At 34.8% G+C, this 16,797-nt stretch overlaps 3 protein-coding genes across 8 annotated transcripts; 2 read left to right on the top strand and 1 right to left on the bottom strand.

The window, feature by feature from the left end:
• Positions 1 to 555: 555 nt before the first annotated feature.
• On the top strand, positions 556 to 10,459 carry LOC136218061 (inositol 1,3,4-trisphosphate 5/6-kinase 4). Of its 5 annotated transcripts, XM_066004797.1 has the most exons (14): positions 556 to 801; positions 1,440 to 1,618; positions 1,725 to 1,760; positions 1,877 to 2,075; positions 2,242 to 2,336; positions 4,328 to 4,396; positions 4,899 to 5,101; positions 5,433 to 5,586; positions 5,896 to 6,009; positions 7,342 to 7,404; positions 8,260 to 8,405; positions 8,502 to 8,646; positions 10,042 to 10,173; positions 10,271 to 10,459. In XM_066004797.1, exons 2-14 carry the CDS (start codon positions 1,490 to 1,492, stop codon positions 10,271 to 10,273), a joined length of 1,488 nt encoding a protein of 495 aa, XP_065860869.1. In that variant the 5' UTR covers positions 556 to 801; positions 1,440 to 1,489; the 3' UTR covers positions 10,274 to 10,459. The 5 variants fall into 5 exon arrangements, with proteins under 5 accessions (XP_065860869.1, XP_065860868.1, XP_065860870.1 ...); XM_066004796.1 differs by having other exon boundaries at positions 10,042 to 10,459; XM_066004798.1 differs by lacking the exon at positions 7,342 to 7,404 and having other exon boundaries at positions 10,042 to 10,459.
• LOC136218062 (nuclear-pore anchor-like) lies at positions 2,355 to 4,275 on the bottom strand. The gene has a single exon (XM_066004802.1). It carries the CDS (start codon positions 3,619 to 3,621, stop codon positions 2,563 to 2,565), a length of 1,059 nt encoding a protein of 352 aa, XP_065860874.1. The 5' UTR covers positions 3,622 to 4,275; the 3' UTR covers positions 2,355 to 2,562.
• Positions 10,460 to 10,518: 59 nt separating the features above from the next.
• On the top strand, positions 10,519 to 15,529 carry LOC136218064 (uncharacterized). 2 transcript variants are annotated; one of them, XM_066004803.1, is made up of 3 exons: positions 10,519 to 10,676; positions 13,740 to 14,680; positions 15,133 to 15,529. In XM_066004803.1, exons 1-3 carry the CDS (start codon positions 10,649 to 10,651, stop codon positions 15,136 to 15,138), a joined length of 975 nt encoding a protein of 324 aa, XP_065860875.1. In that variant the 5' UTR covers positions 10,519 to 10,648; the 3' UTR covers positions 15,139 to 15,529. The 2 variants fall into 2 exon arrangements, with proteins under 2 accessions (XP_065860875.1, XP_065860876.1); XM_066004804.1 differs by lacking the exon at positions 10,519 to 10,676 and adding an exon at positions 12,904 to 13,054.
• Positions 15,530 to 16,797: the final 1,268 nt, after the last annotated feature.

Raw genomic sequence — 16,797 nt, forward strand, 5'->3', positions numbered from 1 at the left:
TATTCATATGGGTAGTTTAGGTATTTGGCTAATATAGCCTTGTATTTATATTGACTGTTAGAGTCAGTTGGGGAACTTTTGATCTTTTCTTTTCCTCTCTAAAACTGAGATCTTCTTCTCTGACTTGCTGGTTTTTCTGTGATTGGAATCCTTCTCAATTCAATAATCAAAGTGTTTTTGTTCATCAATCTCTTCACTTTGTTAGAAACGAAACATAATATCCACGTATGCGTCATCTGACTATCACTTGTCGGTTACCTTTATGAAAACACAAAATTTAGTTTTTTATTTTATAAAAATAACCGACACGTAGCCGTCACATTTCGTTTCAGTTAGATATCTGAGTTGACTCATGTTAAAGTGTCACCTATATCATTATTTCAATGTTTTTAACCATAAAAATCGACAGAATGACCTAATTGAGACAAAACTTAAAGTTGAATGATTTTATGGAGATAAATTAAAATTAAGTGATCATTTTGAAACAACCATTTAACTTCAATGACTAATGGTGCATTTAACCTTTCACTCCCTTCATTCCCTTCGGCCCTTTCTTTCTCTGTCTGTGTCTTTCTATCTCTCATCCCTTTCTTTCTTTCTCTCTCTTTCTCTTTCTTTGTCTATCATCGAGAATTGAGGATCTGTTGGAAACGCTAGAACATATCATTACCTCGTAGGAAGATGATTGGGTCTCCGGCGCAGTTATAACAAACGAATTGTGGGTTACATTAAAGAAAATAAAGTATTCTGCCCAGAGGCAGAGCTGATATCATCTGATTTGGTTTGCACGTCTCAGTTAAGGTAAATTTTCTGTTCATTTTCCCTGTTGAATCGATTCTGTTTTCCTTCTTATTATTTTTGTGATTTTTCATTAGAACCGATTCTGGTTTGGTATGCTTTTGTTTGAGTGTTTGATTTGCTATTCCTATTCATATTTAATTTCATAAAAGTGTCTCTATGGTTCATTTGGAATTGAAACCGGCTAACCAGCTTGGAATCCATCAATATATACTTGGGATTCTAATAGGAGACTGATAGATGAGTAAGTCGGGATAAAGATATAACTTCAGTTATTAATAGACAGAGAAAGATAGAGAAAGGGATGAAGGGTAAAATGTGTATTTTAGATTTTAGGGGAAAGGAGAAGGAATGGGTCAAAAAGCAAAATTAAAAGTAAAAAAATGATACTCAGTGGTCACCGTGGGTGCATTGTGAATTTAAAGCAGATTTAGTGGTTATAATATTAAAATGAGTAAAGGTTAGTGGCTATGGATATAATTTACCCTTGATGTAACTGTCTTTTTTTATTTTGTCTTTTTCCTGTAGATTGCCCACATCTCAATGCTCACCGTGTTAATAAGAAATTATTTTTCGGAATTCTCCTTCTCTTTCTCTTCTTCGTTGCAAGAGTGACTTATTCTCCTTTCCTCATTTTACAGAGAAATCAACAACACTGACACATCGGAGAAGGAAAGAAACTAAGATAGAAATGGGTGCATTAGTCGCCGGAGTCATTTTAGATCACTCGGTGCTTCTAGTGGACAATCTCGGAACCGCCTCTTTCCAACCTTCAGCTCTCTCTCTCCTCCATAAGCTCCGCCATTCCAAGCTCCATCTGGTAACGACATTATCCTTTTCCAGGCAATTCCGGCCCTCTCTCTCTGTGTCTTTGTCTTTTGTATACCATTAACCTATAATCCACCTATGCATTTTGCCTGCTGCAGGGAATTTCTTATGCACCGGCTCTTTCTGACGATAAGGTTATTGGAATTCTGTAGTGTTATGCTAGGTTTTACGCTGAAGCTCAGAAATATGATTTTCCTGAATTTGATTTGGCTCCTTTTACTGTTAGTTGATGAAGGTTATTTATTCGTAGGCGAGCTTCCTTAAAAAGATGGCAACCCAGTACTCATTTGATTGCTTTATGTTAGATGGCTCATCCACTGATGGTGCCTTGAAGGGTATAAATTTTGCTTGGGGTGATATTGGAGGAACTATTTTGTATGTTGTTTCTAACGACAAGCATGGGTCTTTTAATCAACTAAGCAATTTGGGTTGGATCATCATTGCTGTGGGTGAGTTCTCTTTATTCATCAAAGTTCTGTTTACATATTAATGAGATTTTTGTTTTGTCTTTGCCTTCTCAAATATGTTGTTTGGTTTGGAAAGAACAAGTTACTAGGCTTTTGAAACATTAAGTATCAATTTAGTTGCTGAAAATGGAATCTCATTCCCTTTCAGATGCTGAAGGTGCTGTTCCGTGTGATAATTCTTGCACAATATATATCAATAAAGTAGAAGAATTACCTTTGACCATTTGCCGATTGAATAGAGAGGTTGGTAGGTGCTATTCTTATTTAAGTAGTAAATCTGCTTTAAATTCACAATGACAATTTTTCTTCTCTATCTTTTGAGAAAATTGAGTTGTTGAAAAGCTTTGCTATTTTACAGATAAGAAAGATTACTGATTTTTGAGGAAAGAAAAAAAATAATAAGCCAACTACTTGACACCGTGTGGCGCTTGCTTCTTCCCCGAAAGCTAAGCCAGCCAAGAGTCACACCTTACAATATATTTTCAGTTTTTTGTTCATCTGCCAATTTACGCAGGTCAGATGCCTGCTGCTGTACGGAGGCCAAGGCTTCTGATGTTTTTGTTAACTCTTTAATTGTCTCAGATTGCAGAACCTGTCTTTCATAATTATCTTGAACAGAGCGCCATCGTTGATGTTCCTTCTCCAAATCTTCTTTCAAAGCAGAAACTTGATTTTCCAAAGCCATAATTTTAGAAATTTTACTCGAGCTTTCATCCTTCAGAGAAGCTATTTCCATCATTGCAGAAGCAAGAGCATTTTCTTTTCCTGCAGTTGCAGAGGCCAGCTCTTCGGACTTTAACTTCAATTCGTTTTCAAGTTCCAAGATTCTATCTCTTAGTGAACGAAGTTGATATTCTAATGATTCCTTCATCTTTTCTGACTCCGTTTTGAAGTTTTCATGAGCAACTTCCATCTGCTTTAGTGCAGCTTCATTTACCTGAGCTATACTCTTGTACTGTAGCATGTGGTCCTTGTTAGCCTTGTTAGCCTGGGCTTCCTCTTTCAATTTTTCAATCTCATCCTTTGCCATTAATAAATCTGTGACAGCCTCAGTTGTTGAAAATGAGGAAGGCATGCCACCATCATTCACACTAGCTGCCTTAGCATTTGAAGTTGTGACCTTTTTCTCCAATTCAGAAAGTTTGGTCTCAGCAGCAGCAGCCCTACTCTCAGCAGCCGAAACAGCATGCAAGGCCTTAGTCAATTCTTTTCCCATTTCTTCAACTTGCCTCATAGCATCTTTCAAAGTTCCTTCACGATCAGCCATGAGAGCTCTAACATTATTCCTCTCTCGCTCCAGCTCTTTCTTAGCCTCTGCCCATTCTCGCTCAATCTGTTTTATATGCTCCTCTTGTTTTCTCCTCTCGGCAGCTCTTGCTTCCTCACGAACATCCTCAGCACTATGAATAGTATCCAAACTAGCCTGTAAGTGATAGACCCTCTCTGACAAACTGCGAACTTCATCACAAGCTCTTTTCTCAACATTTGACAATATATCCTTTTCATACTTGAGAACAGATACCTCCATATTTAACTTCCGAGAAAGCTCCCCAGATGCATTTAATGCTTCTGAACTTTCTTGTACTTTTCTTTGGAACTCAAGAAGCAGTTTTGGAAACTCTGCATTCCGTGCCCTTAGGCTATTTATTTCAATTTCCTGCTGTTCGTTTTTCGCCCTATAACTGTCAAGTCTTTCTCTGGTGAACTTTATCTCCAGGGCCAATTTATCACGTTCTGATCGTAGCGAAACGATATCACTCCTAGATTTTTGCAATTCCTCTTCAAGAGACCTCAACTGTTCAGCAGTCTTTTCTTGGGCCAACTTACCGGATTCCTTCGAACTCTCGAGCAAAAGTAAGAGGTCTTTCCTTCCATCATCTGCAACTGGCAGTGCATTTGAAGAACGAGAAGGAGATGAATGAAGTTTATGTTCCTCTTCGTATAGTCTTTTGTATCTACTTGTAGAATCTTGAAGTACTAGATCTGTGTCAACGTCAAATTTTGGGTAGGGTATTCTGTAAATTTATTTCGAAAAAGGACCCCTTTCAATTGGTAATAAACCACTCAGTAGAAGTTCTCAAGACCATGTTTAATTAAAATGCTCTTGGTGGTTCAACAAGGAAAGCTCATCAATTTTTTATTTTATGTTGGATTTCGATGCATTGGAATTGAAGAGTGCTTTATTTCTTGTTCAATTTAACATTATTTAAATCTTGTCTTTGAATTCTATGTAGGCAATTGGTGACAGTACTGTGACTGTTGGTTATATTATGAAGCCTTCTCGTGAAGAAGATTTTGCTAAGGTGAGCATTTGAAAAGTGAAATTTGAATTGATACTGTATTTTGTCCTGTTTTGTTGCTTGAGACAACAGTGTTAAACTATGACATCCCTGTTCAACTTTTGCATTGCTTTTAAATGTTGGTCATTTTTTCATGTTTCAGATCTCAGAATTTAATGTGGCTAAGCTCAACTCTTTAATGTAACAAAACAATATTGGTTGTATACTGTGATCTTAGCCATATAAATGCTGAAGCATAAATGGTTATGATTAGGTGTTTATGGGTGACACAACAGTCTCCTTGATTGAAATCCTGCATTGCCTTAGAAATTCAATGCATTCAAGTTTCAGCACCTGGATGGAAGTAAATTGGGTTGTGCTGGCCTAACCTCTCAATATCACCATTTTAAAATTTCTAATGTAATACTGTCACTCTGTCAGTGATTTTAAAAGATGATTTGTGCATGGATAGATTCCATTTTGAATTATATATGCAACTGGAAGCTTATTTCCTTTTTTGTTGCAGAGAGGTGCATTCCCCTTATGTCCTACCCCAAACGGATTGTTGTTTCTGCCGCTGACATTTGGCCTCCCTCTACTGTCTCAACTACAACATGTCGACATTGTTCTCCATAAAGCAACAGATGAAATACTTTCTGTTGAGTTAAGTGACTCTATGGAATCCTCAGGCAGTATTACCTACACCACAGGGATGCAGGAATTACAAAGGTAATTTTTAGGAATCTTCGAATATAAATATTGGCATGATTAATATGACAAATCAACATGTTATCATTTCTTGATGCTGTCACATTCTTACTATTTTAGAGTGTTGTTTTACCTCACTAGAACCTGCATTGCTAAATTGCCTTTTAGTCTTACTAACATCCTTCAGCTTCCCCCCACCCCTCCACTCCATATGATAAAGACATGACGATATACAGAATGGGTTCAATGTAGGTCGAGTCACTGTGCAATCATGTGATAAACAAGTTTTTGTATTTAAGTTACATCACTTGGATTTCAGAATCTTATCTTACCACTAGTCATTTGTATACAGGTACATGGAACATCACCCTGGTTGCTTTGTAATAGACCCGCTTGATAAAATATACCCTGTCTTGGATCGGTTAAAGATCCAACAAATTCTTCTTGGGCTTGAGGATCTTAATAAAGAAGGCTCCCATACCATCAGAGCCCCCCATTTTTTAAAGGTCTTTTGGTCAGAATGTTATTTGTTTCATTTATTAGACTGATTATTCCACATGCGATGATTTACATGCTTCATCTGGTATCCCTGACTCACTTTCCCTTTACCCATTTCCTGATGATGCATCCATAGGCTTTAGGAATGCTGTGAATAAATCCATGGCGTGACTGCACTTTATATAGGAATGAGCAGAAGTAAGAAACAAAGAAACTGATTTTGATGTTAATTTTTAGAATAATGGTTGAGTTCAGCATAAATGTTTTTCCATTAACATTTCCATTTTTATCCTTAACATGAAGGTTCAAATATGCAGGTTGATAATTTTAATGAACTTGATTTGGTAAAGCTGTTACCAGAAGCTAACCTATCTCTTCCAAGTATAGTAAAACCTCAAATTGCCTGCGGGGTAGCTGATGCTCACAGTATGGTAAGAGATTTTTCACTTGGCCTCCAATGACATAAACATTTATACTTTGCCTCAAGAAATTGCTCTATTTCTCAGTATTGTGCAGTCAAATTTCTTCATAATAAGTTTTGATTTTGTATTTGTTAATTCAATGTGCTCATGAGGAAGGGCTTCTTTATCAATTCCCTTAATGTGCTTATATTTGTCAACTTGCTGCAACAGCTTCATATCATTGTTCTAGAGATGATGTTGGTGTTGACCATCATGCCACTCCTATAACTTGTTCCTAGTTCTGTAATTCTGAAGACTTTAGAAATGAATGGTACTCTAGTATAACATGATGTTTGAACCTATTGCAATCTTATATATCCTGCAGTTTTAGATCATCATATCTCTTATGTTAAAGTCCAGATGTTTGATATGCCTACTTATGGCATAATTAGAGCTAGTTAGAGAAGACCCTTAAGTAGAAACAGGATAAAAAAACAAATACCTTGTGCTTTATCTTGAAGCTGAAGTTTGCAATGTTGTTAATTTGGAAGCTCCATTTGTTAGTTGTTGAATTCATGGACCAGATTTTCATATGTTCAATAAGAAGAGTGATCACAGTCTTTATTGGTTTCGATAGTAGTTATTGAATGTTTATCGTTGCTCTTCTTTGCTATTACTGCATTAGATTGTTAATGTGATTAATGTCATCCTGAATTGAATTACCTTGAAAGTGCTTCCGGGTTTTTGCATATGTATATATCATATATGCAGCCCCCTCTTTTAGTAAATAAAGGAAAATTTGTTGCCAATGAACTGAGAACAGAAGTCCGGGTCCTTTCGGACCAGACATAGACATTCTTGTTGTATATAGTGTGATTTCCTGTAGATTGGATATACATCACTTTATTTTTTTTAACTCTTGGATACAATAGCTACAATATTGTGTGAATGTGCATTGTGAAAAACCAGCTTATTCCTTGCTTTCCTAAACCAGTACACAGTTGCTGTACAGTCTGTGCATATTTTCTGCCTGTTGGACTTAGTGTGCTGTTCAACATAGCATAGATAAGAGCTTGTTGCAGGTTGAGGTTTGTGGCTTTTACTGCTGCAATCTATCACTTCTGGAGGATGAGGATCGACGAATCAAAATCCAGAAGCAGAATATGGTTTTAGGAGGGTGAAACCAGATATATGTTAAAAAAATTGGAATTAGCAGAGTGCATTGACTGCCATTGCAGAGATGGTTATAGTGTGTATGTGTGTGTGTATATATGATTCTGGTGCTTTGTCCTCTTTTTTTTTTTTTTTTTTTTTTTTTGTGTGTGTGTGTGTGTGTGTGTTTGATTAATCTGCATATCACAGGCAATTGTCTTTAGAGTTCAAGATTTTAAAGATTTAAGTGTTCCACTTCCAGCAGTTGTTCAGGTAAGCGGGAATGTATACCTCGTTGACTTTGATTTTACATATTTGACCTTTTATGTCCTGTTTCAAAATTACATGGTTTATGTGAACTTACTACATTAAATACATTTGATTATTTTGAGCTGATCTACCTGCATCTTAATGTCCTCTGTGTGAATTCTTCTGAACAATTAAATTTTCAGTGATTTGAGAGCCTGTTCCATGTTTAAAAGTTCACGTATTTGGCTTAGGATAAACATTCTTATTGCATTTAATCTATTTTCCAAAAAAGAACAGGAATGTTCGGGGAAATTACAACTATTTCTTTCAGTATACAATGCTCCAAGTGGACCATCATTTGGAATTGCATTATGTCATATCTAGGTTAAATTTCACCAGATTCTTTCTAAGATTGTTGCTGAAGCTTTGTAGTAAAACTCAAAATTTATTATACAGTTTGATGTAACTGAAAGTATTCAGAGCCTTTTCCTGTTTTAAGGACCAAGATTATTTTATATAACCACTTATCTTTGCATTCATCTTGTTACACTTGAAACTAGCTGTCTAAACTCCTTACTAAAATAGCTTCTCTAATTTGTTTTTTCTTATTTATCTGGTATTACAGAATACTAAATTCAGTATATTAGTCTCTGGAATGGGACTTAACATAAACTGAGGAATCTAGTTTCAGAAGTAAATGTCATATAACTTATATTCATGAACTTAATATATATATATATATATATATATATGATCTGAAGTTCATGAATATAATTGATCACTGACCTAAGAATCTCGTATTAACTATGTCTATTTTTGTGATTCTTGAATGTAATTTGTTTGTCCTGGAATTCAGAACTGGAAAGTTTGGCATTGCAGGAATACGTAGATCATTCATCCACCTTGTTCAAAATATATGTCCTGGGTGAGCGAGTTTTCTATGCCGTTAAAAAATCTATACCAAATGTTGATATGTTGATGAAATTATCAGAAAATAATGGGGTTGGGCCTTTACTGTTTGACAGGTAGTGTGTGTTGCTGAAAATTTTCTTTGTTTTGGATTAAATGATAGTAGAAACGTTTTATATCCAAATTTGACAATATTTGCTGAATGTCCACAGCTTAAAATCTCTTCCCACCACCAAAGAGCAGTCCAGCAGTGGGGATTCGTTGACAACAAGTTGTTTTGATCTTGATCTAGTTACTGAAGCTGCACATTGGCTTGCAAGAAAACTTGACCTTACCATCTTCGGTTTCGATGTTGTTGTAAGTTTTGCATACATTTCTTGTTCAGTCTAAAAAATGTAAGAAGAAAGTTAAAAAAAAAAAAATTGTAGTAAAGGGAAAAAGAAAAGAAAAATTAATAGGTGTCACATGGGTGATATTTTAATTGAGCATTATTTTGGTTGCATGCAACTTGCAAGTATCTTAGGAGCAGGAGCTTCTGAGATAAGGTTACTACCAGTAGAAAAATTTGTATTAATAGGCTCCCTGAATTTGTCCATAATAGTAGATTGGCTCTCTGAACTTTGTAAGTGTTTCACTAGCTCCCTAAACTTGCTTATTTCGTATCACCAGCTCTCTAAACTTGTCCATAAAAATTGATTAGCTCCCTGAACTTTGCAAGTGTCTCACCAGCTCCCTAAACTTGCTTATTCTATAACAACTAAATACAAAAACCATAATACTAACTCGGGTTAAGGTGCAAAAATACCCCTAACGTTTTGGGTCAGGAGTAATTTTACCTCTAACGTCTAAAATGGTGCAATTTTACCCCTAACATTGATAAATTGGGTTAATTTGAGAAATAATTGATCAAATTGTCTTCTCAGTCATGAATCATGTAATCTACACTTCACACGTGCGTCATTTTATCAGTAACAAATCATAAACATATGTTGGGATGTGAAAAAAAAATATAATGACTTTTGTACGAATTGGAAAAAAAAAATTCAAAAAATTCACCAAATTTATAAATTTGCTCTTGGCTACTAATGTTAGGGGTAAAATTGCACAATTTTAGACGTTAGGGGGTAAAAATACTCCTGACCCAAAACGTTAAGGGTATTTTTGCACCTTAATCCGAGTTAGTATTATGATTTTTGTATTTATACGGAATAAGCAAGTTTAGGGAGCTGGTGATGTATTAGGCCTATTTAATAATAGAGAACATGTGGGACGGCATTTGTGAAATTTCCATAAGATAGTATCCCAACCATGATGTTCTGGAACTGCTTTACATTATGTTTGGAAAGGATAACTATTACATCTGTATCAATAAAGTTTCTATTATACATTATTTAGTCCCAACCATGAAGAGTATGTAATTTAATCATAGAGTTACATTATATAATCATAAAGTTTTTATGCTGAGTAACTCTGATTAGGCTTAGTACATCATGAGCCTCTTGAACTTGGTCCAAAAACCCAATTGCCCCTCTTGAACTTATATAGTATCTCATTAGCATTTTGAACTTGCTTAAAGTGATAAAATTGACTGCCTAAATCCACGTGGAAGAATGAGAGAGGAATTGTAGAAATTTTGAAATGAATATCACTTTAAACATGTTCAGAGAGCTAATACACCATTGTAAGCAAATTTAGGGAGTCAAAGTACCTTTATATTTTCTTATGATTGTTTTTGCGGTGCAAATTGTGTAGATTCAGGAAGGCACAACTGACCATGTTATTGTGGATGTAAATTATCTGCCATCATTCAAGGAAGTGCCAAATGATATAAGCATTCCTGCTTTTTGGGAAGCTATTAAAAGCAAGTTTGACTTAAGAGAGAAGGTAAAATGTTCTTAAGTGAGTTTACACTTGATAATTTTGGGGACAAGAATTTGGAAGTACTGAACCTTTTTTATTATTATTATTTCTGAATGACAAGTGAAAAATACAAATTGATTATCCAAGGGAGATACCAGAAGTTCCAGCAGTGGGAATTATTGTCATTTTGTTGTTCTTTCCTTCCTTCCTTGCTGTAACTGTAATTGTTATATTTGAAGATAATAATTGTATGAAGGCATTATTTGAGGAGCTATATATAATATACATATAATAGAGTTAGGTGTTCCAACTTTAATTATTATTGAGTTAGCTACATCTTTAATCATCAAGACCTTTCCTCACGTTTTGGTTAATTTTCTTAAACTCTTGATATTGAGTTTTCTGCTGAACTTGCTATATATACTTCCCAAATTGTTTGAAAACTCAATCTATCTATCTATCTGTTCAATATTTGCATCAGACGAAGACAATTCGTGCTATGGTTTACAAATCCTGTTTTGGTTGCGGTAACTACTCTAATCTTTTCACTAACATCTGTATTATTTACTTCTTTTCAAACTTCTTGTCAGTTTGGTTCCTTTTTACTCTTTAACTTATTGCTCATTAATTGCATTTACACTTTCATTCAATTCATTAAATTGTTCTGTCATCTCACAGACTCACACTATTAAAGATTGCACCCTCCTTAGTTATGATAACAAAGAAGCTGAATAATTATATCTTTCTATAATTAAGTTGATTTCCCTTGAGTTGTTTAATGGAGAACTCGATTTCGAATTCTGGTTTATGACTTTAATTAGTAAAGGAAAAGCCTTGTATACTTATTTACTTGATACTTAATTTTGCTGGATGAAACCATAACAAAACTCCTATATTTATTATCTAATTTGTTTTCTTCCAGTTAAATCTAGAGCTTTATTTAAATTGTTTCTTAATTCTTCAAGAACTCAGAAGTCTCCATAGCATTTGAATAAAGCAAAACACAGGTGTTAAAGTTGAGAACAGGTATATTAAAACTTGCTACCAACAGCATGACCATAATCTCTCAAAAAGAAAAATAGAAAGGAAAAAAAAGACCATAAACATATCCTAAATACTTTTTTCAATAATCAACTCAACTTTGTGCAATTTATTTTCCCTGTTTTAATTTACTCTATTTTATGATAGTTAATAATTCCTTTGAGTTCAAACTTGCTTTTAATAGCTTCCGATGATTACAATTTGTGTAAGTCTTAACCCGATCTCAATTTGGGTTGCAGATTTTATGAGTTGAATTGGTATCATTTTCACCTAACATGTTACTTAGAATTTATATTTTAATAATATTTTATTTATTTTTTAATTTTAATCTATTATAAATTACTTAAACTGTTTAATAATTCAAATATTGGAGAATCTAACCTATTTAAGAAAACAAAGTTAAAAACTAAATGGTTTAATATTATTTAAAAAAAAAAAGTGTAATATTAAAATATATGGACTATTTTTCCTAATATAACAGTAGTGTCACAGAAGATGATTATATGCTGGCTACTGCTGATTTAACTTTCAAAGAACATGACGTTTTGAAGTTAGTAGAACAATGTTGATTAGAAGTAAGAACAGGGTGCTCACAAGCATTCCCACACATAAAAGTTAAAAACTACACTTTACGTGTTCTCAGTCTCAGTAGAGATTTTTTTTTAAAATATAGTTTCTGTAAATTTTGAAATGGTATTTAAGTGTTTTTTTTTAATTCAAAGATAATGAGAACAATTTTCGATGAAATAATTAAGGGGACTGAAAAATGAAAATAGAAACATATTCTACTGACTAAAAATTAACTGAACTCGTAATTTAAAAGAGACTAATAAATAAATAAGAAAATTAAAAATTTATTTGTAATAAGCTTAATACATTGGGAACTTCTTGAATTTATTTAACAAATTGATAATTTTATAAGGTGTCTCCTTAGCTTTCTGACTTGCATCGCTTACATAATTAACCCTTTAAATTCATAGGGAAGAACATGAAAGAATTTTAACAAATTAAAAATTATATATCATTTAGGTTAAAAAAAAATTATACATCATTTGAAACATGTTTAGGAGATAAAAATATTACTATAAGCAAGTTTAGAATGTTAATTTGACACTTTAAATAAATTCAAATGACTAGTATATCAATTTAAGCAAGTCTCTAATAAAAAAAAAAAAATTTAAGCAAGTCTAGACCAAACAAAACATGTGAGAAAAAAAGACAAAATAACATTTCAACATGGTGAAACTATGAGGACGTGGCTCAAAGACTGCCCCCTTGCCCCGCTCAAAATCTGCCAATGAGGGTCGTTGGTTTTTGTCTAAAAGCGACACCTCTCGTTTTAGGCGTGGAGGATCCTCCGAAGACTTAGTACTTGTAAAAACATAATCTTATTGTGTTTGCCCCTAAAAGGAGAGCACTTTAGATGGATCATTTTTCGATTAAATATTTTTTATGTAGCAAAAATTTGAACTCGAGATCTAATTTAACCGATTTGAAAATTTTAAACACTTACACCAATCTTATTTGGTATATAAGATCTATTTTTTTGGGGGGGGATAAATATAAGATCTACTTTTAATAACCGAAAAAAGAAAAGCAATTAACCCTATCATAACATATAGTACCTGATCTTTTTTCGTCGGCAGCCCAACGTGGGCAAATTAATACTCCAAAAATAATTTTACAGCGTGATAGTTACTTAAAATATAATAATACAAATAAAATAATTAATTCCTGAATCTGACGCCAACTATAAAACCCCAGCATTTCTTGTCTGTTTTTCTCATCACACACTTCATATACTCTCTCTCTCTCTCCCAAACAGCTAATTCAATCGGTTAAGCTCCTCCTTCTGCAATCATAGGTAAGTTCATCATTGTTATTGCATAACAGAGTCAATCATCAATACTCTAACACAGTCTTTTGTTTTAGTTTTCCTTCGGCTACTTTCTGCGGTTTAATTGGTCCATTTTTATCTATGTAAATTTTAATCAATGTTTTCTTTTCCTTTTAATTGGATCTGGGATCTTGATCTGATTGTTCCTTCCATCGCTGGCTATGATTGATAATGCGATTGCTATATGATCTGCTTTTACGGTTAATTTGTTGATTCTGATCTCCTACATGGTTCTATATGTTTTCTTTGGAATTTGGATCGCTTGATCTCTTGATAAGTACGATAGACGCGAGGAAATCTGTTTGCAATGATTGGAAAGTTTGTTAAATAGGTTGAAGTTATTCCTTCTTATGTTCAATAGGATCACGATTTCTTAAATTTCTTCTCTTGTTTTATTTTATAATCCTTCTTTGTATCTGCTCAGTTGTGTGAAGTAGATGTTAATTCTTCTAGAATTAATTATCAGCAATTCAGAATGCATGGAATGGGGTTGGTCCCGTACTTTGAAGTAGGCACTAGGCAGTCCAGTTGTTTTTCCGTGTTGTTTTTTAAGTTCCGTTTCCCTTTCTAGATGTTTAGTTATCTTCCTATTTCTGGTTATTGTATTACCTGACTATTGAATTGTCTATTAACTTGTAAAACATGTTTTTAGGCATGTCTTCTTCTGATAAGCCTGAGGTAGTTGATAGATCTGTCAAGGATAAAGAAGACAATGATGATGACAAAGGTGGGTTTATGGGCAAGGTAAAGGACTTCATTCAGGATATTGGTGAAAAGATTGAGGGAGCAATTGGTTTTGGCAAACCAACTGCAGATATTTCAGGCATTCACGTTCCTAAAATCAATCTAGACATGGCAGATTTTGTCGTGGATGTGCTTATTAAGAACCCCAATCCTGTTCCAATCCCTCTTATTGACATCAATTACTTGATTGAAAGCGATGGGCGGAAACTTATTTCAGGGTTGATACCAGATGCTGGAACTATTAACGCACATGGCGAGGAGACTGTCAAAATACCAATTACATTGATTTTTGATGACATAAGAAACACATATGCTGAGATCAAGACTGGAGATGTAATTCCTTACAGAATTAAGGTTGACCTCATTGTAGATGTTCCAGTTTTTGGAAGGCTAACTCTGCCTCTAGAGAAATCTGGAGAGGTTCCAATCCCTCACAAACCTGATGTTGATATTGAGAAAATACACTTCGAGAGGTTCTCTTTAGAAGAAACTGTTGCAATCCTTCATTTGAGGTTGGAAAACATGAATGATTTTGACCTAGGTCTCAATCAATTAGACTATGAGGTTTGGCTATGTGAGGTGAGCATCGGGGGTGCAGAACTGGCCAAAGCTTCGAAGCTTGAAAAAAAAGGAATAAGTAGTGTTCAAGTTCCAATCACCTTCAAGCCTAAGGACTTTGGCTCTGCCCTTTGGGACATGATGAGAGGGAAAGGCACTGGTTATTCCATGAAAGGGAACATTCATGTCGATACACCTTTTGGAGCAATGAAGTTGCCCATAAGCAAGGAGGGTGGTACTACTAAGCTGAAGAAGAACAAGGAAGATCGTGGTGATGATGACGATGATGAGGTACATGAACTCTATTTATTTCCAATCCAACATCATTGACCAGATTTTTTTTTTGATCTTTTTTTCTTTATAATATTACTTTGATATGGCATCGTTTTTTATAACCAATCAGCTTCATATAAGATTCATACTTACCATCATTAACTGTTTCGTTTTGATAATTTATGTCATTTATAATCTATAATGGTTACATGCAGTCTACCTATGGTTATGTTTCCATTTTTGCTTGCTTAACTTGTAAATAGCTTGATAGCCCTTTTTCCATGTCTTATATTTGGTAGGTTATTTTGCTTTTACACTGATCTTAGTTTGGTCATGAAAACTTATAGTTTGGTGTGATGTGCTAGACTCTCATGATGTTCTGATGAGGAAAAGATTAAAAATGAAAATGTCAATTGACATTAGGGTTTGCTATTTGGCCTATAACGTGGACTATCTTTTTTCATATGCAGGATTAAACACAGTATGATGAAGAGCATTCTATCATAGATATAGAGTTGCTGCTCAGTTATTACTAATTAGTACAAGTTCAGAACAATAATGTTAAATACGGCTACTGAAGGTAACAACTCCCATGGATATTTACAAATCTATTATGCAGGGAAGTTATGGTTGTGCATTTGCATGTAAGTTTTTGTGTTTGACATTGCAATGCGGTAATAGTTTCAATGACAGCCTGTGTGTTATTACCTATAACGTGAAGACCCGTTTTTCCTGCTCTATTTAATCTCCTTGTTGGTTGGTTGTGTATTTGTTCTTCTGATTCAGGTTATGTCTATTTAGATCTATGGAATTTCTGAGTGTTTAGCAACTTTTGTACTACCTAAATACAAGTGTTTTTATGTTTCATGTCTTTTCCCTCTTGTAGGAGGAAAATATTGATGCGTTTGTGGTGTTAATGTTTGCTATGCGCTGAGAAATGAGAACAAACAAACACAAATTAGTAGGCCTTTCTCTTAGAACACGGGCCCATTTGCATTTTCAGTTACAAGAAGCAATAGTACTAGTAACATGTTTGCATTCTCTTTTTTTTTTTTTTTTTTTTTTTCTTGCAGCATTCTTATTAGAGTGCGAGCCTTGGCGCAACGGTAAACGTTGTTGTCGTGTGACCAAAAGATCACGGGTTCGAGTCTTAGGAGCGGCCTCTTGCCAAATAAATTGGCACCAGTACACCCTTGTGGTGGTTCCTCCCCGGACCCTCGTTCAGCGGGGACGCGTAATGCACCGGGCCACCCTTTTTCTTAGAATTAGGAATTAGCAATTAGATTAGAAAAACAACCAAATCCACTTTTCATCATTTAAATATAAATTAGCAATTGAGTAGATTGGTACCTGCAGAATAAATCTCGAGCATGCGATACCTTAACTTTTCAGATTTATTACTTGATAACAACGAGGTACACTAATCCCTTACTGAGTCTTTGAGCGCCACCTGTGATCTTTTTGTCTTCTGGGTAGGTGAGACGTTGTGTCGTGTGGCTTTAGGATGACATCATCCCTAGTAGGCATGGAGTATTTCCCGTGGTCATCGTTCCAACTATTACTTAACTCCACGAGATGAGAAACACGTGTCTTAGGTGTTTAACCTAGATGAAAGTAGGCAGAAAGGTTTTGCAATTTTTGAGGAGTGCTGACACTAGCGGTTTCGTCATAACGGTGACTTTTAACATGCGCTTTCAAAAATCACTATAAAAAAGCAACCCATAGTCGATGAATTTCTCTTTTCCACCCTTTGAGATTTCATTTTTTCCCTAGAAATCGGTAAGTGTTCTTTCTTCGCTTGGTTTTTCTTTTTGTTGTTTGGAAGTTTTGAGACAGAAGAATTACTACATACCCTAGACCATAGTTATCCCGTAACGTACCTCCTCTAGTGATGCCAAAATCATGCTTCCCCAAAAATAGATGCCCAAGGACACTAATAGAGGAAAAAAGGTGGCCGTCGAGACGAAACATAATCCTAAGGCCCGGAACAAGGCTTTATTCTGACATCCTCCTAGTTGGTAGATATGTCAATCATATTCCCATATCTTGGTAAAATGGAGATGCACCTACTTGACCCTGGACAACTTGATGATGGGATTAAGAAGGATGTCGATGACTTCGGTGGAGTTTACGTC

This window comes from Euphorbia lathyris, chromosome 2 (assembly GCF_963576675.1).
Source record: "Euphorbia lathyris chromosome 2, ddEupLath1.1, whole genome shotgun sequence".
NCBI classification, from domain to species: Eukaryota; Viridiplantae; Streptophyta; class Magnoliopsida; order Malpighiales; family Euphorbiaceae; genus Euphorbia; species Euphorbia lathyris.